General features: G+C 28.8%; 1 protein-coding gene and 1 long non-coding RNA gene across 3 annotated transcripts; one reads left to right on the top strand and one right to left on the bottom strand.

The window, feature by feature from the left end:
• LOC114188102 (jasmonic acid-amido synthetase JAR1-like) lies at positions 1–4546 on the top strand. 2 transcript variants are annotated; one of them, XM_028076625.1, is made up of 6 exons: positions 15–227; positions 557–637; positions 1196–1495; positions 1572–1673; positions 1991–2802; positions 3746–4546. In XM_028076625.1, the coding sequence occupies exons 3-6, from the start codon at positions 1203–1205 to the stop codon at positions 4282–4284; spliced, it is 1746 nt and encodes a 581-aa protein (XP_027932426.1). In that variant the 5' UTR covers positions 15–227; positions 557–637; positions 1196–1202; the 3' UTR covers positions 4285–4546. The 2 variants fall into 2 exon arrangements, with proteins under 2 accessions (XP_027932425.1, XP_027932426.1); XM_028076624.1 differs by lacking the exon at positions 557–637 and having other exon boundaries at positions 1–227.
• Positions 4547–15651: 11105 nt separating this feature from the next.
• Positions 15652–19880, bottom strand: LOC114186693. Its single transcript, XR_003605126.1, has 7 exons — positions 19741–19880; positions 19345–19392; positions 18846–18892; positions 18634–18704; positions 17619–17784; positions 16262–16807; positions 15652–15897 (listed from the first exon to the last, which is right to left on the bottom strand). It is a non-coding gene; the product is annotated as an uncharacterized LOC114186693 (long non-coding RNA).
• Between the last annotated feature and the right edge of the window lie 1166 nt (positions 19881–21046).

The raw sequence follows: 21046 nt of genomic DNA on the forward strand, positions 1-21046 counted from the left end.
ATCCTCCATAAGATTCTTCATTCCTTCTTTCTTCTTCGGTGCTAACTAAACTCCACTACCCTGCACCAAAGTGCCAAGTCACACAACACTTTTTCTTTCTAATCTAATTTCCACCAACTTCCCAACACATCAAACAACACCTTCTTCTCTTTCGTTCTCCAACTCCTATTCAAGCTACTCAACCAAGCAGATCCACCACTCCTCAAAACACACCAAGATTCTCACAGGTATTCAATTTTGGTTTAACTATGGTTTTTTTTATTCTTAATTTCGGTGGCTTCTAGGTTGTGTTGCCGGGTCGTGTAACTGTTGTACACCCAGATGAATTCTGATGATTTTGTTAGCTTGGTCGATAATTTTCGTTGACTTTTCTTCTTCTCTCATGTTTCCTCTGAATCTTTATAGCTCAGAAACAACCGCTGATTTTGTTTTGCTTTGTTTCTTGTTCTTAGTTGTCATTGCGTTTCACCTTTTTTTTTTCTTTCTAAACTAGCTCTCTTGGTTTTTATTCCAAACCTCATCTTTAATGGGACCACTTTTTTCTGTTCTGGTTCAGGTCTTTTACCCCGCGGTCGTGGACTAATTTTTGATCTCTGACTTCGGTTTTTGTGCAGCCAGTGTAATTTGAAACTTCTTTGTCAGTAACTCTTTTTAACCATTTTTACTTTTTTTTAATTAACAGTTGAAATTTCTTGCTGTTTGCTTCATATGAATTTTTTGATTTGGTTTTTGAAGATTTCTCGTGCGAGAGACTGTTAGATTGTTCTATCCAAAGGCAGAGTTGACCTTTGTGACTGGCGCAACAGTGTGCATAGAAAAACGGAATATAAAGTCTCGGAGTTTTCATTCTTATTTCTTTGGTTTTCGTTTTCACCGTTTTTATCGTCAATTTGTCATTTCTTACAATTTGAAGATTTCCCATGGTTTTGTTGTTTCTGAGAAGATTCAATGTACGTGTTAAAAAAAAAACATACGCAATTAGAAGGAAACATGGATTAGATTTTTGTTTGGCCTTGTCCGACTTTTCTACCCATGAATAATACTGTTTGTCCTTTTCTGCGTTACCACTGTCTGGATTGAGTTTGGGTTTTCGTCCCCATCCCGTTCAAATGCTGGGGCAAAATTTACAGAGATTATTGCTAAATTTGAGAACTTAGAACTCGACACTGATCTCTTTTCTGTGTCTTTCTTGTAGCGCGAGAATGTTTGAGAGAGTGGAGGAGTTTAATATGGACAAAGTTATAGAAGAATTTGAGTTACTATCGAAGGACGCGGAAAGGGTTCAGAGGGAAACTCTGAAAAAGATTTTGGAAGATAACGCGTCAGCTGAGTATTTGCAGAGTTTAGGTCTCAATGGAAGAACTGACCCAGAGAGTTTCAAGGCCTGTGTTCCAATGGTTACCCACAAAGAATTGGAACCTTACATATACAGAATTATCGATGGCGATGCTTCTCCTATTCTCACTGGCAAGCCCATCACAACCATGTCTTTAAGGTGCATTTTTTTTTCTTTCTCTCTGCTTTTTTGAGTTTGAACTGTTGCGCGAAGTTTCTAAATGGAATTCTTGCAGTTCTGGCACCACTCAGGGGAAGCCAAAATATGTACCCTGGAACGATGAATTGTATGAAACCACAATGCAGATATACCAGACCTCTTTTGCCTTTAGAAACAGGTATTTCACCCCATTTCTCACCCCTTGTTAGTATTAATTTTTGCGTTATGAGCTGATTAAATATAATTTTAAACTACATTTAAACTAGTTGTTATAAAAAGTAATAAACCTTAATCATGTATGTCAAGCTGAGAGTAAATGATACTGTAAAACAGTTTTATTGGAACATTCTAATTCTCTATTTGACAATTAATGATTGGATTGGACAGTAGTGTTCAAATCTTTACATTGTTGGCGATTTTAACTGAATTCCTTTTTTGTTTGTCCAAACTGAATCTTGGTATATTCTGTCTTCTCACACAATTGCATTCCTGCAGAGAGTTTCCCATAAAAAATGGGAAGGCTTTGAGCTTTATATACGGAAGCAAACAGTTCAAAACAAAGGGGGGTCTGGCGGCTAGAACTGCTACAAGCAATGTGTTCAGCAATGCTGGTTATAAGTGTGCAATGAGGGCAATGCAATCCCAATGCTGCAGCCCAGACGAAGTGATATTTGGTCCTGATTTTTTCCAATCATTGTACTGTCATCTGTTGTGTGGTCTGATATTCCGGGACGAGGTTCAATTTGTGTCTTCTACATTCGCTCACAGTATCGTTCATGCTTTTAGAACCTTTGAACTAGTGTGGGAAGAGCTGTGTAATGATATCAGAGAAGGGGTTCTGAGCAGCAGGGTCACGGTACCTTCCATTCGAACAGCTATGTCTAAACTGCTGAAGCCAAACCCGAAATTAGCGAACTTGATCCACAAAAAGTGTACGGGGTTGAGCAACTGGTACGGGTTGATACCAGAGGTTTTTCCCAATGCTAAGTATGTTTATGGCATCATGACTGGGTCAATGGAGCCTTATTTGAAAAAGCTGAGGCACTATGCAGGGGAGTTGCCTTTGTTGACTGCTGACTATGGATCTTCTGAGGGATGGATTGCAGCAAATGTGAACCCACAACACCCCCCTGAGTGTGCCACATATGCTGTTCTTCCTCACATTGGTTACTTCGAATTCATTCCTCTCTCAGAGCTTGACAACACCAGTGGTGAACCAGATTTCCTTTGTATTGATCCTCAGCCCGTGAGCCTCACTCAAGTCAAGGTTGGTGAAGAGTATGAAGTTGTTATGACCAATCCAGCAGGTACTCAATTATTGTTTCATTAATTTGACTTTAGTTCATGCATGGCATTCATGAATGGGAGTGAGAAGTGAATGAAGACTACCACCTACTTCCTTCTTTCAAGAGTTAATGTTGCATTACAAAATATATGTTCCATGTGTACTGTTGTGGGCGAGCTAATAAGTAACTAATGACATCAACCGACAGATTTTTTTTAATAACGTTAAAATACTATGATGGTTTTGCACAGCTCACTGTCTCAGTGCTGCATATGTTGGCCTAGTGCACGATGGTGAGGGTTTGGTCCTTTCTCGTATGCAGCCCCCTCACTCCAATTTTTTGGTTATGTGCATAGCATAAAACAAACGTAAATATTTCTATTATTTTTATGTGATGGGGACTAAGAAAATGAAGTGGTGCTTTGTATGCTTGGTGACATGATCTTTCATGGGACCAACTTGGAGAAATTTCTTCCTGATGCTTGTAGAGTTACATCATATATACACCTAATCAGAATAAAATATATGACATGCAGCAATTATATATAATCCTGCAAGTTGCAAGTTAGACCCAGTCAATTAGTTTTGACAACTATTTGTGGATTTACATGCGCTCATTTCATGGAATTAGATTGCATGATTGGACATTATCTTGATTGTGTTAGTTAATTTTGCTGCATGCCTCGTATTCTTTTTTAAAACACAATTAGAAACATGGATAAGAGTGGTTGTTTTCGACATTGATAAAACGTAAATATTATTTTATTTGGAAATTTGTTTATGTAACCTAGGCATATATCACACTCATGATTTCATGAACCTATTCACAAGTTTATTATATACATAGATATAGTATAATTCAAATTAAATGTGCACACACAGAGCACACACAGTATTGGTAAAAACATGTTCTCTTTTCAGACATGTGAACAGCATGAATATCTAATCATTTGAAAAAATTACAGGATTGTACCGGTATAGATTGGGGGATGTGGTGAAGGTTATGGGATTCCACAATTCAACTCCAGAACTGAAGTTTATTCGGCGTAGCAGTCTTCTGCTAAACATTAACATCGACAAGAACACCGAGAAGGATTTACAGGTAGCTGTGGAAGAAGCTGCAAAGCTGTTAGCAGAAGAAAAATTAGAAGTTGTTGATTTCAGTAGCCACGTTGATGTATCGAAAGAACCGGGACACTACGTGATCTTCTGGGAAATCAGTGGGGAAGCAAGTGAAGAACTCCTCCACGAATGCTGTAACTGTTTGGACAAGTCTTTTGTTGATGCAGGCTACACCAGTTCTCGCAAAGTGAACTGCATCGGAGCCCTCGAACTGCGGGTTGTTCGGAGAGGAACATTCCAGAAGATTCTTGATCATTACCTAGGACTAGGAACCGCTGTTAGTCAGTACAAGACACCCAGATGTGTTGGTCCTACAAACGCCATGGTGCTGCAAATCTTGAGTGAAAATGTTGTGAATAACTATCTCAGTACTGCTTTCTGAAACTTTTGTGCTAGGAATAACAAACTGCAAACAAAGTTGGCTTAGTTTTACCACATTGTGTAACTCTCTACCTCTGTTTCGTGCCTTGAATTTTGGCCATTTTCTCAATCCTTATCCTTTTTGTCGTTTCATCCTCTCTCTCTGTCAACCTCGTTATCTTCCTCGTCATCTCTCCAATATATAGTCACTGTCACATCCAGAAAACAGTTGACAGTGTACAGTGGCACCTTCTATATAAAGCATGATAATTATAGACATTAAATATTTATGTTTTGTTACTCTAAATTTATATATCAAGTGATAAATTAATATAAAGGTGTTAAAAGGTTTATTCATTTTTTTTTTTAAATAAATCACCTTGACGGCCACTCCCACAATCATTGATAGATATAACCCCATGTCATGTCGGTAATAAGAACTTCAAAAGCTAAGGGCCATGAGTGTCGGCGTGAGGCTGAATATCTTGTAAATATTTTGGACTTGGTGTTCATAAAAATAGTTCAAGATTTTTTAAGTAATTTAATAATTTTTTTTCAAGTAAAAAAATTATAAGTGTAATTGACTTTACATTAAGAATTGTTCTCCGACCACAATTTGCATATACTTAAATTGCTTAAACCTTACTATAACACTTTGTTCAAAAGTTGTCGATTAGAGATATGCGAGTACCCAAGTTGCGTAATATATCTTGCCCCAAAGATTGGAGGATAAAAAGCGTGGAGACAACATAAGCTTGGTGAGACATACATGTGGTGTGGTTTTCGGGCTCAAGAGACAAACCATGCACTAATAAATATCTCGGTAACACTCGGCGATTCTTTTCTACATCACAAACGATAGTGGCCAACAAGTTTCATAATGCTTCTATTCTACCATTCTATGCTCGAAAGGTGGGTTCTTTATCCACAAAACTCAAATAAAAATAGAAAATACAAACAAGTTAAGATAGTGTGGAGGTGACTCATACTCAGTATAAAATTCAAACGTCACTGACAAATTAGTTAATTATAATTAATACACGTTTCTACTTTATTATTTATTGTGTAATCAACATGTTTTTTTTTTTCAAAATTTAAAATTATTTTGTAATACACGTGTCGATGTTTTATTAGTGGGACATGAAACACAGAAAGCGAGAGACACGAGATTTGTGTTTTTGCTTTTCATCATTTAGATAAGCTTCCTTTGAGTTTTTTTTTTGTTGTTGTTAGATTACATGAAATATTTACCGTTGCAAACAAATTTATTTAAAAGAAGATTAAGAGAACTGAAAAATTGAAGGAAAAGACAAATTGAGTTGATTATATAATTATAGCAATTTTAAGGATGGCAATCATCATGTAAATGACTTGTTTTATTTTTGTCATGTCGATTGATATGATGTTGAGATGAACAAATAGCACAGTCACCTGATGTTACAATCAATATTCTATAATTGTTTTTCGGTTATTCCATGTAAGTACCTTCTCGCAACTCCTTCTGGTTTTCCTCAAGGAGACATAAAAGATTACTCATTCGGTGACTTCTAATAATAAATTAAACACATAATTCGGCGCTTCATATCTACACAAACTATTAAATAACGACAAAAAATATAGTTAGATAACAACTCCTTAATTAAAGTTTTTTTTATATTTAGAAATCGATTTATAATTTAAATAATTTTTGATAGTGATACGTAAGATATTTTCAAGCGTCTTATTTCAACTTTCCTAATAAGCCATTAGATGATAGACAAATTTACTATACTATTGCAATTTTGCATCAAATGTATTGAATTGACAAATTTTAAAATTATTACGTGTATAGATAAGTGGTCCTTATAAGATACAATTTTATTAGAAAGAAAAAAAATGGGGAATTTGGCATGTGGAAGTGGAAGCCACAATTTGAATAGTTGGATGAAGTGCATCTTGTCCTTCTCCAACTCACTCCCTACTTCTGAGTGGACCACTATCTTTTCCAAAATATAAATCCTAGTTTGAAAATTCTGAAAAGGTACGTGGAAGTCACTTTTACAAAAAAGAATTTTAGAAATTATAAAGAGTGCAGTTAGAATTTATGGGGGTGCAAAAGGATAAAGCCCAATATAAGCTTTGAACATATTAGGTTTTTGTCAAGAGCCCATGATAGAGAAAGCCCGAATGGATATAGGTGAATGAGAAAACCAATGTTTGTGTGGGTCGTAACACGAAAGCATGTTGACACTTTTAGTTCCTTTTTTAGACCAAAAGCAAATTGTTTTTTTCATTCCAACAAAATTTCAAATCCAGAGGATTTATTTCATATAGATTGAACTTCTTCCTTCAAAAAGAAAATTTCTCTTTACAAGGATAAAATTTAAAACTCTAAAAAAAATGAAAGTGGGTCATGTGAGTTTACTAGAAAACAAAAATCTTATGACTTAATTTAATGGTTTTTTGTTCCTTTGCAAGTTTATAGATAGAAATGCATTAGCTACATTCAATTTCTTTTTGAGCTTTTAGTCAAAGGAGCACAAAGAACTCAACTCAATGAATTGGAGTATAGATATTCGAAAATAGAATGTTACTCTATTTATTAAAGAATTGATGGCTATGTATGTTTTAAATTATAAAAGTTAAACATTTTCTTTATTTTCTACTAGGGTAAAAACATGCGATGTCGTGTATGTATGTATACATTTTTTAAATATGCGTGATATTATATTAGTAGGTAATAATATTGTAATTTTATTAAGTTAATGTATAAAATAAAATTGTATTTATTATAAATAAAATGAAATATATGAGAAAATATGAGAGAATAACTATCGATAATAAGAAAAAAAAAATAGAAAAAACAGAGATAGATCGTTTTATAAAAAACTTCTACAATAGCAATCAATTTTCAAAAATTTAATAAATAATTATATTTTAAAAAATAAAACTAGAATTTTGAAATATGAACACAAAAGAAAATCTCTTTATATATTGTTATACTGTTATAGATTTGACAACTTTCTTGTTTGTCATTGATCCAATACGTTGGAATAAATTTTTCCGTGAGTACAAGGTAAATAATCGGTGTATTAAATAAAACATCACCCAAATTTTATATCTCATGGTATAATATAAGATTAAATTTTCATTTCAATTATAAATAAATAATTTAAGTTTTCTCTTTTTGTTACGAGAATATAATAAGATACTTTCATAACAATAAAATGATTTTTTCAAAGTAAAGATTTTATGAAAACTCTAAATTAAGACCCCTACTATACAAAATATATTTAAAAAATATTACGAGATTAAAAATCCATGAACAAAAGTGAAAACGAAGTATAGAAAAAGAACTGCATGAGTTTTTTTTTTTTTTTTTTTTTTGTAAATTGTTATGTTTCTATATATCATATAAGATATTGTTCGTATCTTTCTTTTATTGAGGACTAAAAGAATATATTATAAAAGTAGAATTTCCAATGAAGCAGGAATCATATAAAACCAATATACAGAATGTGGGTTGAAACTTTGCAAAATATATGTTTATTCAATACACTACCCTTTTAGAATTTTATCTCATCACTCTAATGAATGCCGTTTTTGTGTACTTTTACATAATTTTACAACAGTTTTTATTTGTAAACTAAGCATTAAGGAAATGCAAATTTTATAAACAAATTTATTGTTATAAAATAGGCAAATGTAATATTTAAAACCATCTAAATTTTATGAGAATTTTATGTTATTAAACACACGTGACTTTTTCAATAATGAATATATATTGTATCTCATGTCTGATATATTTTCTTAAGATTGGTGTGCTTTTTTTCTTTCTTATCAACACTTTACTTGTTTGAATAAATTAATATTCAACTTTCTTGACTAAGTTTTTAGTTGAAATTTAAAATAAGCAATCACATATTTTAATGAAACTAGTTTATCAGTAGAATTTAATAATACTTGTTATTAATTTAATTGTAACAAAAACAATTGTCTTTCCCACTTGGTTTTTAATTTGATATATATATTTGAAAAATCAGAGTGACAATGTTGACCTCTGGAAATGTTGAAGTGTGATTGGCTCCTGTATTAACATTTGGTCACCTTCCATATTTTGCCTCTTCTTAAAGCTTTTGAATCTTTCTCCAATGAATAAAATAATAAAAAAATTAAAGAATAGTTCTACCTCAAAATTCTTTATATTATCGTATTCAGAATTGAAAGAGCTTAACCAACCGAGGTATCCAAGTAACAAACTTTTACACAAAAAAAAAAAAAAATTAAGAAGAAAAATGATCTAATTCTTTTACATTTTATATTGAAAAAATAACATTTTGGAGCTTGATCTTTTTTTTACAAATTAACTTATGTTAAAACTGAATTTGTTTCTTTTAAAATACAAAGAAAACTATATCTTAATACAAAGCATATATGTCAATAAAGCATTTTAGTTAATCAATTAAGCCGTTGACTTTCTTTCATCGAAGATGTAACCACCATAAAACATAGTAAAAGAAACAATCAAATAAGTTTTATTTTAGAACAACAACTATTTTATGTTTGGTAGGTTTGTTATTATGCTACGATGAGTTCAATTTTTTTATTAATTTTTTTAGTATTATTCTCTATTAAATATTAAAAATATATATTTTTTAATATATTTTAAAATATAAAAATTAATAATAATTAGTATATTATAGACGCACAATGAAAAAACTAATATAAAATCTAAATCATGATTACTAAGAACAATTCAACTAATTTTGTTAGCGACTTTGTATTATGGAGTGCGTTAATCACATGGACAAGGTTTGTATATAATATTAATTATACATATAACATTAACTTCACTGCCAAAACCAGCTTCTAACTTCCATCTAATCAGATCCAAATTTTACTAACTTTGTCAACAAAATCCAGACCCGTCATTGTTTTATTAGTTTTAAGTTAAACATCAAAACAACGCAATTTTAATATGTTTCAATCTTTTAACTTTTTGAAATTAATTAATTCCATTTCTCAAGTTTAAAATGTTTTTTTAGTTTATATAATTTAAAGAATGTTCTTTAACTTTGTTAATCTTGGGTATCATTAAAAAATGTGTTATTTATATTTATAAATTTTGTATGGTCAAATCGAGAAGAAAAAAAGGAAGGAAAAAAATGAAGAAAAAAGAGAGGAGAAACAGAAAAATGATGAAAAAAAAATCAAATCGCGACATTTATTAATAAATTTTGTATGGGCAGGAATTATCAATAGATTTTCTTATTCATGAATAAAATTTATTAACTATATCATTTTACTCAGATTTTTTTACTCTTAATAAATTGAAATTACTAAAAATTTTTTGTTATTACCAACATATAATATGAGATTAATTGTAGTGTTAACTTATTTCAATTTTACATTTAATGATATATAATAGAATTTTGTGGGTATGATTTAATCCATTAAAAATACTAATTCAAAATGCAGAATTTTCCTTCATTTATACACACAAATTTATTTATGTTGTTGATGTAGGATCCGATCATGTTTTTTTCTTTATTATTTCTTGAAGTGGCTCCATCAAAATATAATTTTCATGCGATCATATTTTGCATGAATTGTGATAATACATCCACTGCCATCTTCCGAAAAAGTTCACTGCTATTTCTTTTATCTCTGTTCTTTAATACTTGTATTTTTGCACCCAGTTGCAACTGTCCTTGCTCTTTTCCTTTTTCTATAATTCATTACAACTATAGCATTAATTAATTTTTTTCTCGTATCTATAATTGTTAATGATGTCATTATTCTTACCTTCACTAACCAATTTCACCTAGTTCTCTATCTTAAAAACTAGTTGGATCAAAACACAAACTATGACAATTTTTTCAGAACCTAACATTTTAATTTGCGTATAGAAAGGGAAATAAATTAATCGTTAAATAAATTTGACAATTTTATTATACTATAGTATTTATATTTAAAATAATAAATAAAATATGTAAAAATATTATAAACTGATTTATAATAATTATGAATTGTTCTAATTTCAGAATAGTGGGTGCAAGCTTGGTGTGCAAATTCCCATAGTGATAAAGAAAGGAAATGTTGTTGTTGGTGTCAGTGAGTTGTTTTTTGTGTATAACTTTCATTCTGGTAAACGCTTCTCAATTGTGATAATCTATGCTCTCTCCAAATTTCTCTTTTACACATAACTTTGCTTTTCAGTTTCTCTTTCTTTTCTCCCATCCCACACTCAACATATCATAAAAATAAGAGCTTTTTTTACTAAAAATGCACATCTTTTATGAATTTCTTTCACGAGCTGTATTGTTCACCAAGCAGAGGAAATATTTTGTTTATTTTAGTTTAAAACTAGTGTTATACCCGTGCGTACGCACGGGTGATGTGTTTTTTTTTTTTTTTAATTTTATATTTGTAAAGTAACAAATATTAATTATCTTTTGTAATTAATATTATATATATATATATATATATATATATATATAAATTCAACTTCCAATTAGTAATAAAATATTGACATTAATAAATCAATAAATAAAGAAATATAATATAAAAATTGATTACATTTATAATAACAAATAGTAGTAAAAATAACACTAATAATCAAATAAAAGTATTAAAATAAAGATAATTATAATAAAATTATAATATCAATGATAAATATATTACAACTTAGGGAAGATAATGTGAATTGAATTCTTGATTTTTTATATATGCATGTTATTTTTAAAATCAAATATAGACATATTATATATTATATTATGTATTATGAATCCTTTACAAAACAACATCAATAATAATAATAATAATAATAGAATCACAATAACATTAAAATAATATTAAATATTTGTTAATCCTAATAATATTAATAATATTACAAATAATAATAAAATAATAATAATAATAATAATAATAATAATAATAATAATTCGAAAAGATTAAATTTTTAATCGCTCTTATTTTCGGTTACGAATTAATTAAAAAAAAAAATATTATTTTACACTCATTCTAATTTGAATACCAATACTTGTAATAATAACACTAATAGTTTGTTATACCAATACTAATAAGAATAAGAATAATAATAATAGAACAGTATATGCATATTGTGGTTGACATCAATATAATAGTGTAAACATATTGTAGTTTATGAATCCCGTACAAAATAATAATAATAATATTATGAAATAATTAAATAATTAATCACATGTATTTTTTGTAATAAATTAAATAAAAAATAATAATAATATTTTACACTAATAATAATTTCAATACCAATCCTAATAATAATATTAATATTGATATATTGTGTGTTATACCAATACGTAATAGTAATAATAATAATAATAATAATAATAATAATAATAATAATAATAATAATAATAATAATAATAATAATGATGATGATGTAAGGATATTGTGCATTATAGATCTCATAAAACATAAATACAAAACAATTGAAATTGAGCTTAAAATTTATCGATAGAAACACATAGAGTATGTATCCATTGCTAAACTAAAATGTAAACATAATAATAACAACAATAATAATATAATAATGATAATAGTGTAGAAATAATAATAATAATAATAATAATAATAATAATACAAAGTAATATTAATATTAATAATAATAGTGATATAATAATGATAATAGTGTAGAAATATAATAATAATAATAATAATACAAAGTAATATTAATATTAATAATAATATTGATAGTAGTAGTTGAATAATATCAATACTAATAACAATAATAAATATTCATTAATACTAATAATAGTAATATATTATTAGTTACGTGAAGAAAAAAATATTATTGTATGATTAAAATTTATAATTAAACTTTTGAGTTATACATTACATATGTTGTATTAAAATGAGATGCATATTCACTTTTGTTGTTAGAGTAAAATGTATATATTTTATATTATGGATCCCTCACAAGTAAAACTGCAATGGTCAATGCTGGTCATGTGTACTCTGAATATACGACCAACTTCCTACAAGATGCAGACTCCAAGTCAAACACGCACCATGTCCTTGAATTTGATAGAAATACCACAAGATTCAGAGTGGAGGAGATGGTCAATCCTAGAGAAGTACGTCCTGTAGGAAAATTTGTAGTCAGATTAGATGAAAGGTGGTGCGATTGTGGAAAGTTTCAAAAAATACATCTACCATGTTCACATTTTATTGCAGCTTGCAAGCATGCACATCACGACTTCAGCATGTACATAAGTCCCCATTATAGGCTGGATGTCATCATGAAAGTATATGACAATTTATTTGGTGAGTTAAGACATGAAGAATATTGGCCACCATACCATGGGCCACAGGTTTGGCCTCATCCTGCCACAAAAAGGAGCGAGAGGGGTCCTCCTAAATTAAGTAGAATTAGGACTGAGATGGACATTAAGGAAGGAAGGCAATCAAAAAAGTGTTCCTATTGTAGAACTGAAGGACACACAAGAAATCATTGTCCTAATAACCCTGCACTTAGATGATCCACATTAAACCACTTAGTTTATGTTGTACTTTTAATTGTGTTCAATAAATTTGTACTTGATTCAATTCAATGGTACATCTTTTCTTATTATCTTTTATTGTTACTTATTTTACATAAATTAAAAACAAATAACAAAATTATTTAAAATACAATAATGAAATGCTTTCAAATTATTTTACTTATTTCCATCATTTTTAAAATATTTTTTACAAATTTTCAAAGTTTATAATATACAATTTTTTAAAATTATCAAAAATTAAAAGATAACTGTAATTTCCATATTTATAAACATCTATTAAAACAATTAATACCTCACAAATTATAAAAACAAATAAATTAAATTGATGTTTATATTTTCAAATTGCACATAAAAAACTTACTACACAATACAAAATCTATTTTTAAATCAACAAATACAAAAAAAAAATATTTTTTTTCTTCTTTCAAATAATACGTAAAATAATTAAAAACACAATACTATATCTATTTAAAAAAATATATATTTAACCTTTAATGTAACATTTTTTACAAAAAAAAAACAAAAAATAACTCTTATATATATTCTATTAAAAAATTTTAAAAATATTAATTCTAATTTATTTTAAAAAAAACCAAGTTCAGAATTCGGATCCCTGGAGACCGAATTCTGACTTGGAATTGAAAAAAAAAAGCTTAACGATTGGAATTCGGCTCCCGGAAGACCGAATTTCCAACTACAATCAAAACAATGCTAGGTATGTAAATATAAGGCACAGTGTGCTATGCTGGTAAATAAAGGAGCAAACAGTGCTCTTTTGGAAAAAAAATCATTTTTTTATATTGATTTCTTAAAATTAACGTAGTACATCATATAATCTTTGTAGTCATTTATAGTATTTTGTTGATTTACTTGTGATTGATGTAAAGAATGACATTAATTAATGGATGGGTAGAAGTTCTACTATTAAGATATTTTTAGTTTATTAGATTACTTTTAATTAATTGTTATTGTGTAGTTAGGCTTGGATTATTATTCTTTATTTATTATTGTTTAGTAAACCAATATTAAATAAGAAATGTGTTTCCTAAGGTATTATTGATTATTTTTTGATAGACCAATATTAAATAAAAAATGTGTTTGCTAAGATATTATTGCACTGGTCAATTTATTTGTCTGTTTTCTTTTAACTTAAGATTAAGAAAATTGTTATTTTTAAATGAAATGTATATATATTTCATAATGAAATGTATATATATTTTAAAATGCAATATAGATATATTTCTTATTATGAATATCGTACAAAATGATAATACATAATATTAAAATATTAAAATAATTAATCATAGGTATTTTTGGTAATAAAATACTTTAAAAAAAAATTATTTTATACTACTCTTTTAAATGAAAATAATAAAGTGTATATTATTATTTTTTTCTGAATGATTAAGATTAAAAAATAACATTTGAATATGACTTTGTTTAAATTTTAAAATTGACATATATGATCAAATTTTTAAATTAAATTTTTTAGTTAAATATTATATTAAATGAAATACTTTAGTTTTTTATTTATTTGTAAATTTATGACAAAAAAAATAATGGTACTATATTCATTTAGTTTGTAAATATATTACAAAAAGATATTTAGAAATAGAGAAAAAAAACAAAAAATACTTTTAAAAATGAAAAGATAAGACAAGACAAATAAATGTAAGTAACATATGATCTAATAATACAAAATTTAAACTATTTAAAATATTGGTGCATCATAATGACTTAATGACTTTGTTTGTTTTAAGTGATGAATACTACAAATAGATAAGACTATAGATCAATACTACAAATAATAAATAATGATATGACTAATATTTGACAATGACTTTGTTTGTTTGTTTTAAATTATAAATTTGACACTATAATTGATTAGTGTTATGTAGTAAAATAATATTATTATATAATTAAAATTTACAATTAAACTTTTGAGTTATATATTATATTAAAATAAAATATGTGCGTGTGAGTTATCGTTAAAATAAGATGTAGGTATGCAATATGATTTTTTGCAAAACAGATACAGCACAAAAAGTTAATAGTCAAAATTTTAAAATAGAGAATAATTAAAAATGTATTGACATATGGATTCAGAAAAAAGTAAAATTAAACTTAAAATATTTTAAATAAAATAACATGTAAACATAATAAAATGTAAATATATCCTGAAATGATGTGATTCCTAATAAAAAAGTTAGAGTATCATGATTTTGATACTTCTTTACATTTAGAGGCCTTTGCTGTTGTTTTTTTTATAATTTTTGTTTCGAGAAAATTGTATTATTGTTATTACATTTATATAAATACATTTTATTTATTTATTTATATATATATATATATATATATATATATATATATATATATATATATTATTAAATATTTGTATTGTATTCTAAAAGCTAATTACATGTTTGACTAAGGAATTTTGAATATTATTTTAAAATTATTTGAATTCAATAGATATATTACAATTGTTTTTAAAATTTGTAATTATTTTTTATATATTTGGGCAACTATTTGTACATCAATGTTCACGATCCTAACTGCTTCTGCTTTGCCACTGATTCTTACTTAGTTGTACATTTGGCACCCCACATAAATTTGGCAAGCTACTTTCCCTTTGATAATAATAATAACAATAATAAAAATAATAATAATAACTTTACTAAAACTACAAATATTAATAATATTACTAATACTATGATTAATTGAAATAATATACTAATACAAATGGTAAAACACACATTAAATAATTATTTATCATCTAATTAAACAAACACATAAAACACACACATATAAAGGAATGATAAACATGATTGTTTGTATTATTAATCTTCACTCATTATTAAGTTCACCAACAACTTGATCAAACCACATACTCATTCATTCAAATTTGATAACTTGAAAGAAGAAGAAAAACTTAAGTGCTACTAAATAGGTAGAGGGTTCTATGGACATTTATATTTCTTGCCATAAGTCAAAGGATCCATGTATCATTTGACACACTTTTCTTTATTTATATAAGTTCCAAGAGGAACACATATACAAGCACAACTTCATCCTTGAGTGCAATTGGCACCTACTCAACAATGGAAGGAAATCTGAAAAAAAATGCAGAGAAAAGTTTTCAATAATTACTTCAGTGTATTTCAGTTAGCATTTAAAAAGAATGCCATTAATAAACATAGGTTCTCTCACATGCATCATGAGATGTGAGAATGACTAACATTGTTAAACGTGCTTTAGATCAAGGTTTTCATTGACCACAAACAAATTTGATAAGTACTTCTGACTAATATATAATTTCAAACATAAGTTAGCTTGTGTCTTTATTCTTAAACATAATTAACCAATTCTAATCCATGTCATTTGAAAGTACACCGACCAAAATACATTAAAAAAAGGTGACAAAAGTCCTGCCATTCAATAACAATAGGCCCTGCAGAGGTTGTCTGAGAGACATACCCTTAATTGACTTCATTCTATTACCCCCCACACTGATTCCAAATTCTCCTATCAAGACATTCATCATGCTGAACATCTTCTTGGAGCTTTAGATTGATTGCCAAGTCAATGTCAGCTACCCCTTCCAATATTTCTTGCACCAAAAAACATAAGCTAAAATTTGAGTACTCTATAATTTAGAGTCTTACATTGCTTCTGTGAAGCAAGAATCACAAAATAGAACAGTTGTAACTTAAACACATAAGGTGAAAAGGCAGAAGGCAAGAGAATTAAAGCCTTCAAAAAGTCTACAAAGTGCTTTATTCACAACAATCATGAAGAGAAAAAGCATCAAGTTAGTTCCCGGTTTTAATCAAAAAGTAATCAATTGGGGAGACGTCATTCCTCACCTAGAACAGGGAGCCATTCAACTTACTTTCCTGAATTCATGTATGTACATCTTCATTGAAATTCCATTTTTTCCAGCTGCAATAGAGGTTGTATGACTGCCACATGAAGATGCACAACACCATCATCCTTTCCTCACACCGCAATCTGCACCATAATCTGCACCATAGAAATGACCAACTTTTAGTCATGATGAGAAGAACCCTTTTGACATAAACTATATTAGAAATGACCAATCTTTAGTCATTATGAGAAGAACTCATTCAATAGAAACTATGATGCACCACAAAAATAATGAACAAATTGGTTTATTTTAACCCCTACATAATGCACAAACTGAAAAACACTAATCATTATCAGAGGTAGAAAAGCTCGAATTAACGCACAGTAAGACTAAATTTGAGGTAGAAAAGTTAGGAGCGCAAAAAAAAAGTGCAATAAAATTTTAAAATAAAAAATTAGTAATAGAGGTGCATAAAACTTTGGATTAATAAGAGAAATAGAAATAAAACTAACAGTATATTTAAAAAATATGCCTACATTGGAACCTAATCTGGGATGAATCATTCCACAATATTGAGGAATCTTTTGCATTTTGATATTTAACCACTGAGAGTTTGTCAAGAGTTTATATATACTTCTAGAATCAGTTGTAATTGTAATAATTAGTTACAACTGATTAGAAACATAAACACAACAAAAGTAGTACCAAATGCATAAAACCTATGCATAACTATTGGCTTGTAAAACTAACAATAAACCAAATTATAGTCCATGAGTAGTACCAAATGCTTCCAGTATTTTAAATATCTCAAATGATCACTTTTGTAGGAATACACTACATTAAAAGCATTAAACGAAGTAGCAATACAACCAACACACAAAGCCTGCAACATTTCAATATTGAAATATACTGATGTTGTTATAGTGAAAAAGTCAAGATTTAAAGTAAGTTCATGCCCACTAATACCCTTGCATTAAACAACACGTGGAATTGAAGTATAATATCATCCTTTCCTCTGAGACTTGTCAATAGATGATGTAGAATTGCCAACATTCAGCTGCTTCTTCCATGGGATTTTAGTAGTTTCTAAACACCACATGACCATGCATTTGATGTTGCACCATCATAACCCCTATTATTAACAAATTGAAGAGCAATTGAGATGTATAAAAAGATATATAAGGAACCATTAAATATCGCAAATATATTGAGATGTATAAGGAACCATTACTAAAATGTCTTATTCATATGATTGATATACTGCTGCTATACACAGTTAGTGAGAAAATGCGCCACAACTTATTCATACGAAATCAACAAAACTACTTATTTCTTGTTAAGCTTGCTCTTCACTAAATTCGAACACATCCTGTGTTTCCTCCAATACCAGTTTCTACTTGGAACTTTACAACTAATCTTGAAACATCCTCTGAATCTACCATCCAACTAAGTTTTAACTAAACCAAATGAAACCTTAAATTCAATTAAAACATTAGAACCAAATCATTAGCTTATATGAAACTCAAGTGGTTTCAAGTCCAAACAAATGCACGAATCACATAACTTCTCAAGCAATTACATTTCTAAAATAATAGTTACAGATTACAAAATCACATTCAATAATTATACACTAACTCCCAATTAAATCACTAAAGCTAATTCAATACCTCCAGCACATAGAAACTCCAAAATCCAATATCCCATTGGCTAACAAAATGCATCAATATCGAATGTCATGAATCAAACTTCAACAAACAACTATACAATTGACATCCCAATCACGAATTGAAACACCCACAATTTGGTCTCAACAGCCTATGACAAAAACCAATAGATTTAAATAACTAAAACATTTCTCCCAAATTTTCACAGTTCCATCCCTACCCTGGCTACACATATACAAAATAATGAATATCGATAAAGCAAAAATATACTTAGATACTAAAACAGAACCAGGGGAGATCAAGTACAAATGATGCACCTGGCAAATTTATTGGTTCCGAGGGAAAAACACAACCAACAACAACAATACCATGTGCAACACTATGTAACCTGCAGTATAAAATTAATTTGTATCATGGATCATAATTTCTGAAAATGAATGATATTCTTCACAAATATGAATGCCCAAAAATCATAAGAACCAAGCACCATGCAGATGACATAATAAAATGCATATAAGATGAAAGTTACCACTTTAAAGCTTCCTCCACAAACTCTAATTTCCAGAAAATTCAAATCTGCAGCACAAGACAAACAGGAACGTGAGTAGTACACTTAACCTAGGCCATCAATCCATTGCATTAATCAAAAGCTAATAAAAAAAAGGAATACATAAATTATGCTCTCCATTCAACATCAGAAACTCATATTTCAATTTCAAACTAATTAGTAGCCTTACCATCAATTAAATCAAACATACATTCAATAAATTTCCAGGATCTCTTTTCAAACATCTCGAAACATTCAACCCTTCAATTGCATAAATCCATTAGCCTCAATCAATTTAAATTTAGCACCCAAAATACCCAAAAATTAAACAAAATCATCAATTTTCACTAAATGTATTATAAAACCTAAAACACTTACCATTAAACTCAAGATGAACACCAATGTAACCATAAAAAATAGCTGCAAAAAACATTAGCACATACAGAAAAATGAAACAAAATCACAAACCCTAAAAAAATACCTTTTGGGGAAAAGTTATAGCTAGTATTCCACCTTTCTTAACAAAGTCCTGTAACAATAATAGAAAGAGAAAAATCATAAGAAAAATGTAGAAGTAGAATCCATAAATCTCTACACCAATGTAAATTCACACACATACGAACAAAAATAAACACTAAAAATTATAACCATAATCAAACATAGCTCTCGAAAAAAAATGTACCCTTTTTACTAAAAGAAAACATTGTCTTTATTTCTGATCAAGAAAACTGTAGAACAAAAATACAAACACCAATTAATAATACACAATAAAAAGGATTTTTAGAGAAGCCAGCTTAATAAACGATTTTCTGTAGCCAAAAATAAATCTTGTTGGATCCAAAACTTCAAAAATGAAAAAGAAAATAATCGTACGCACCAACTTGATAGTAGTTGACGATCTTGATTGTTGATGATCTTCTTGGCATCGATTAAGGCATCATAGTAGTTTTGAAGGGAATCAAACTCATGATAAAACCCTACACCATCAAAGAAGAAGTACCCAAGTTTAGTAGAAAACAAAAAAACACAAAACAGTGAAGTGAGGGTGAGTGAAGCAAAACCCTAAATAGTGAAGTGAGGGTAGTTAAAACCAGACGAATAGAAACCTCGTCAATGCACCACCGAAATCGGCGAACAAAACATCGCTAATGCACCACCAAAATCGAAAATCCACACCATTGCCCTTTCTTCCAAGTGCACGAACCACACCAGACACAATTTTAGTGCACTCTATTGGCTTCAATGACAATTTGAAATGGAGAAATGCAGCAGATAAATCCATAATCTTCCATTTTGAAAAAAGGTAGATATACGTCAATCAATCATAAAAGAATTGAGTAGCATAGATGAGCGGGAAACAAAATTTTACAATAAACCCATCGATTAGAATGAAATTATGGGGGTAAAATCGGAACTGAATCCATGGGCTGAAAAAGGGCAGAAACTAACTTTTAGCACAGGTAAAAAGACAATAAAACCAAAGAATGGAACACGTGTCAGATAATTAAATAGGGGTGTTAGGGTAATATCCCTAGTAGTTTGTTTTCTTAGTATTTAAGTAGATTCTAAATTATTACATGATCGTATAAAGTGTACTTTATTATCAGTAAGAGATGTTAGGAACAAGACAATAAAAAAAAGAATAAAAAAAAAAAAATAAACGACACAAAAAATTTTAACGTAGTTTAGCGTGTAATGTGTATGTTTATGTTCACGATTACGCTAGGAATTATTTTTATTTCTGATTTTCAGATATAAAATTAAATTACCAAACTTATTTTAACTTTTATAATGATAAACAGTGGTGATAAAATATATTAGAGAATTACTTATGAATGGAGTGAGCATAACTTTGAAGGTCATGACAATGAGACAACAATGGCAGTAATAATGGATGACTCCAACATCTTTAGGTGATGTGGTGGACCAAACTGCGATGTTGACATCATAGTTATACCAGTATATGTTTGTGTTGACACCCATGGATTTCTCTCTCATTTTAGTTTTGAAAGATACATAACAAAAGAAAAAGATAAAATTTTCATGTCTACCATTTTTTTTGTTTCAGTTTTTTTTCGTGAAAGCTGTGCACAAAAACATGGGAACACTTTTTATGTTAATTAATTCATTTTATAATATCCGTGAATTTGGATTTCTAGCATTTGGTCATGATAGCTAGATAA

Source organism: Vigna unguiculata, chromosome 6, assembly GCF_004118075.2.
Source record: "Vigna unguiculata cultivar IT97K-499-35 chromosome 6, ASM411807v1, whole genome shotgun sequence".
Classification (NCBI taxonomy): Eukaryota; Viridiplantae; Streptophyta; class Magnoliopsida; order Fabales; family Fabaceae; genus Vigna; species Vigna unguiculata.

Bases quoted from the DNA above. Each gene is read 5' to 3' on its own strand.
- LOC114188102 (XM_028076624.1), top strand. From the start codon at position 1,203: ATGTTTGAGAGAGTGGAGGAGTTTAATATGGACAAAGTTATAGAAGAA. The intron at 1,496-1,571 runs GTGCATTTTTTT...GAATTCTTGCAG, and splicing joins ATCACAACCATGTCTTTAAG to TTCTGGCACCACTCAGGGGA. The intron at 1,674-1,990 runs GTATTTCACCCC...GCATTCCTGCAG, and splicing joins TCTTTTGCCTTTAGAAACAG to AGAGTTTCCCATAAAAAATG.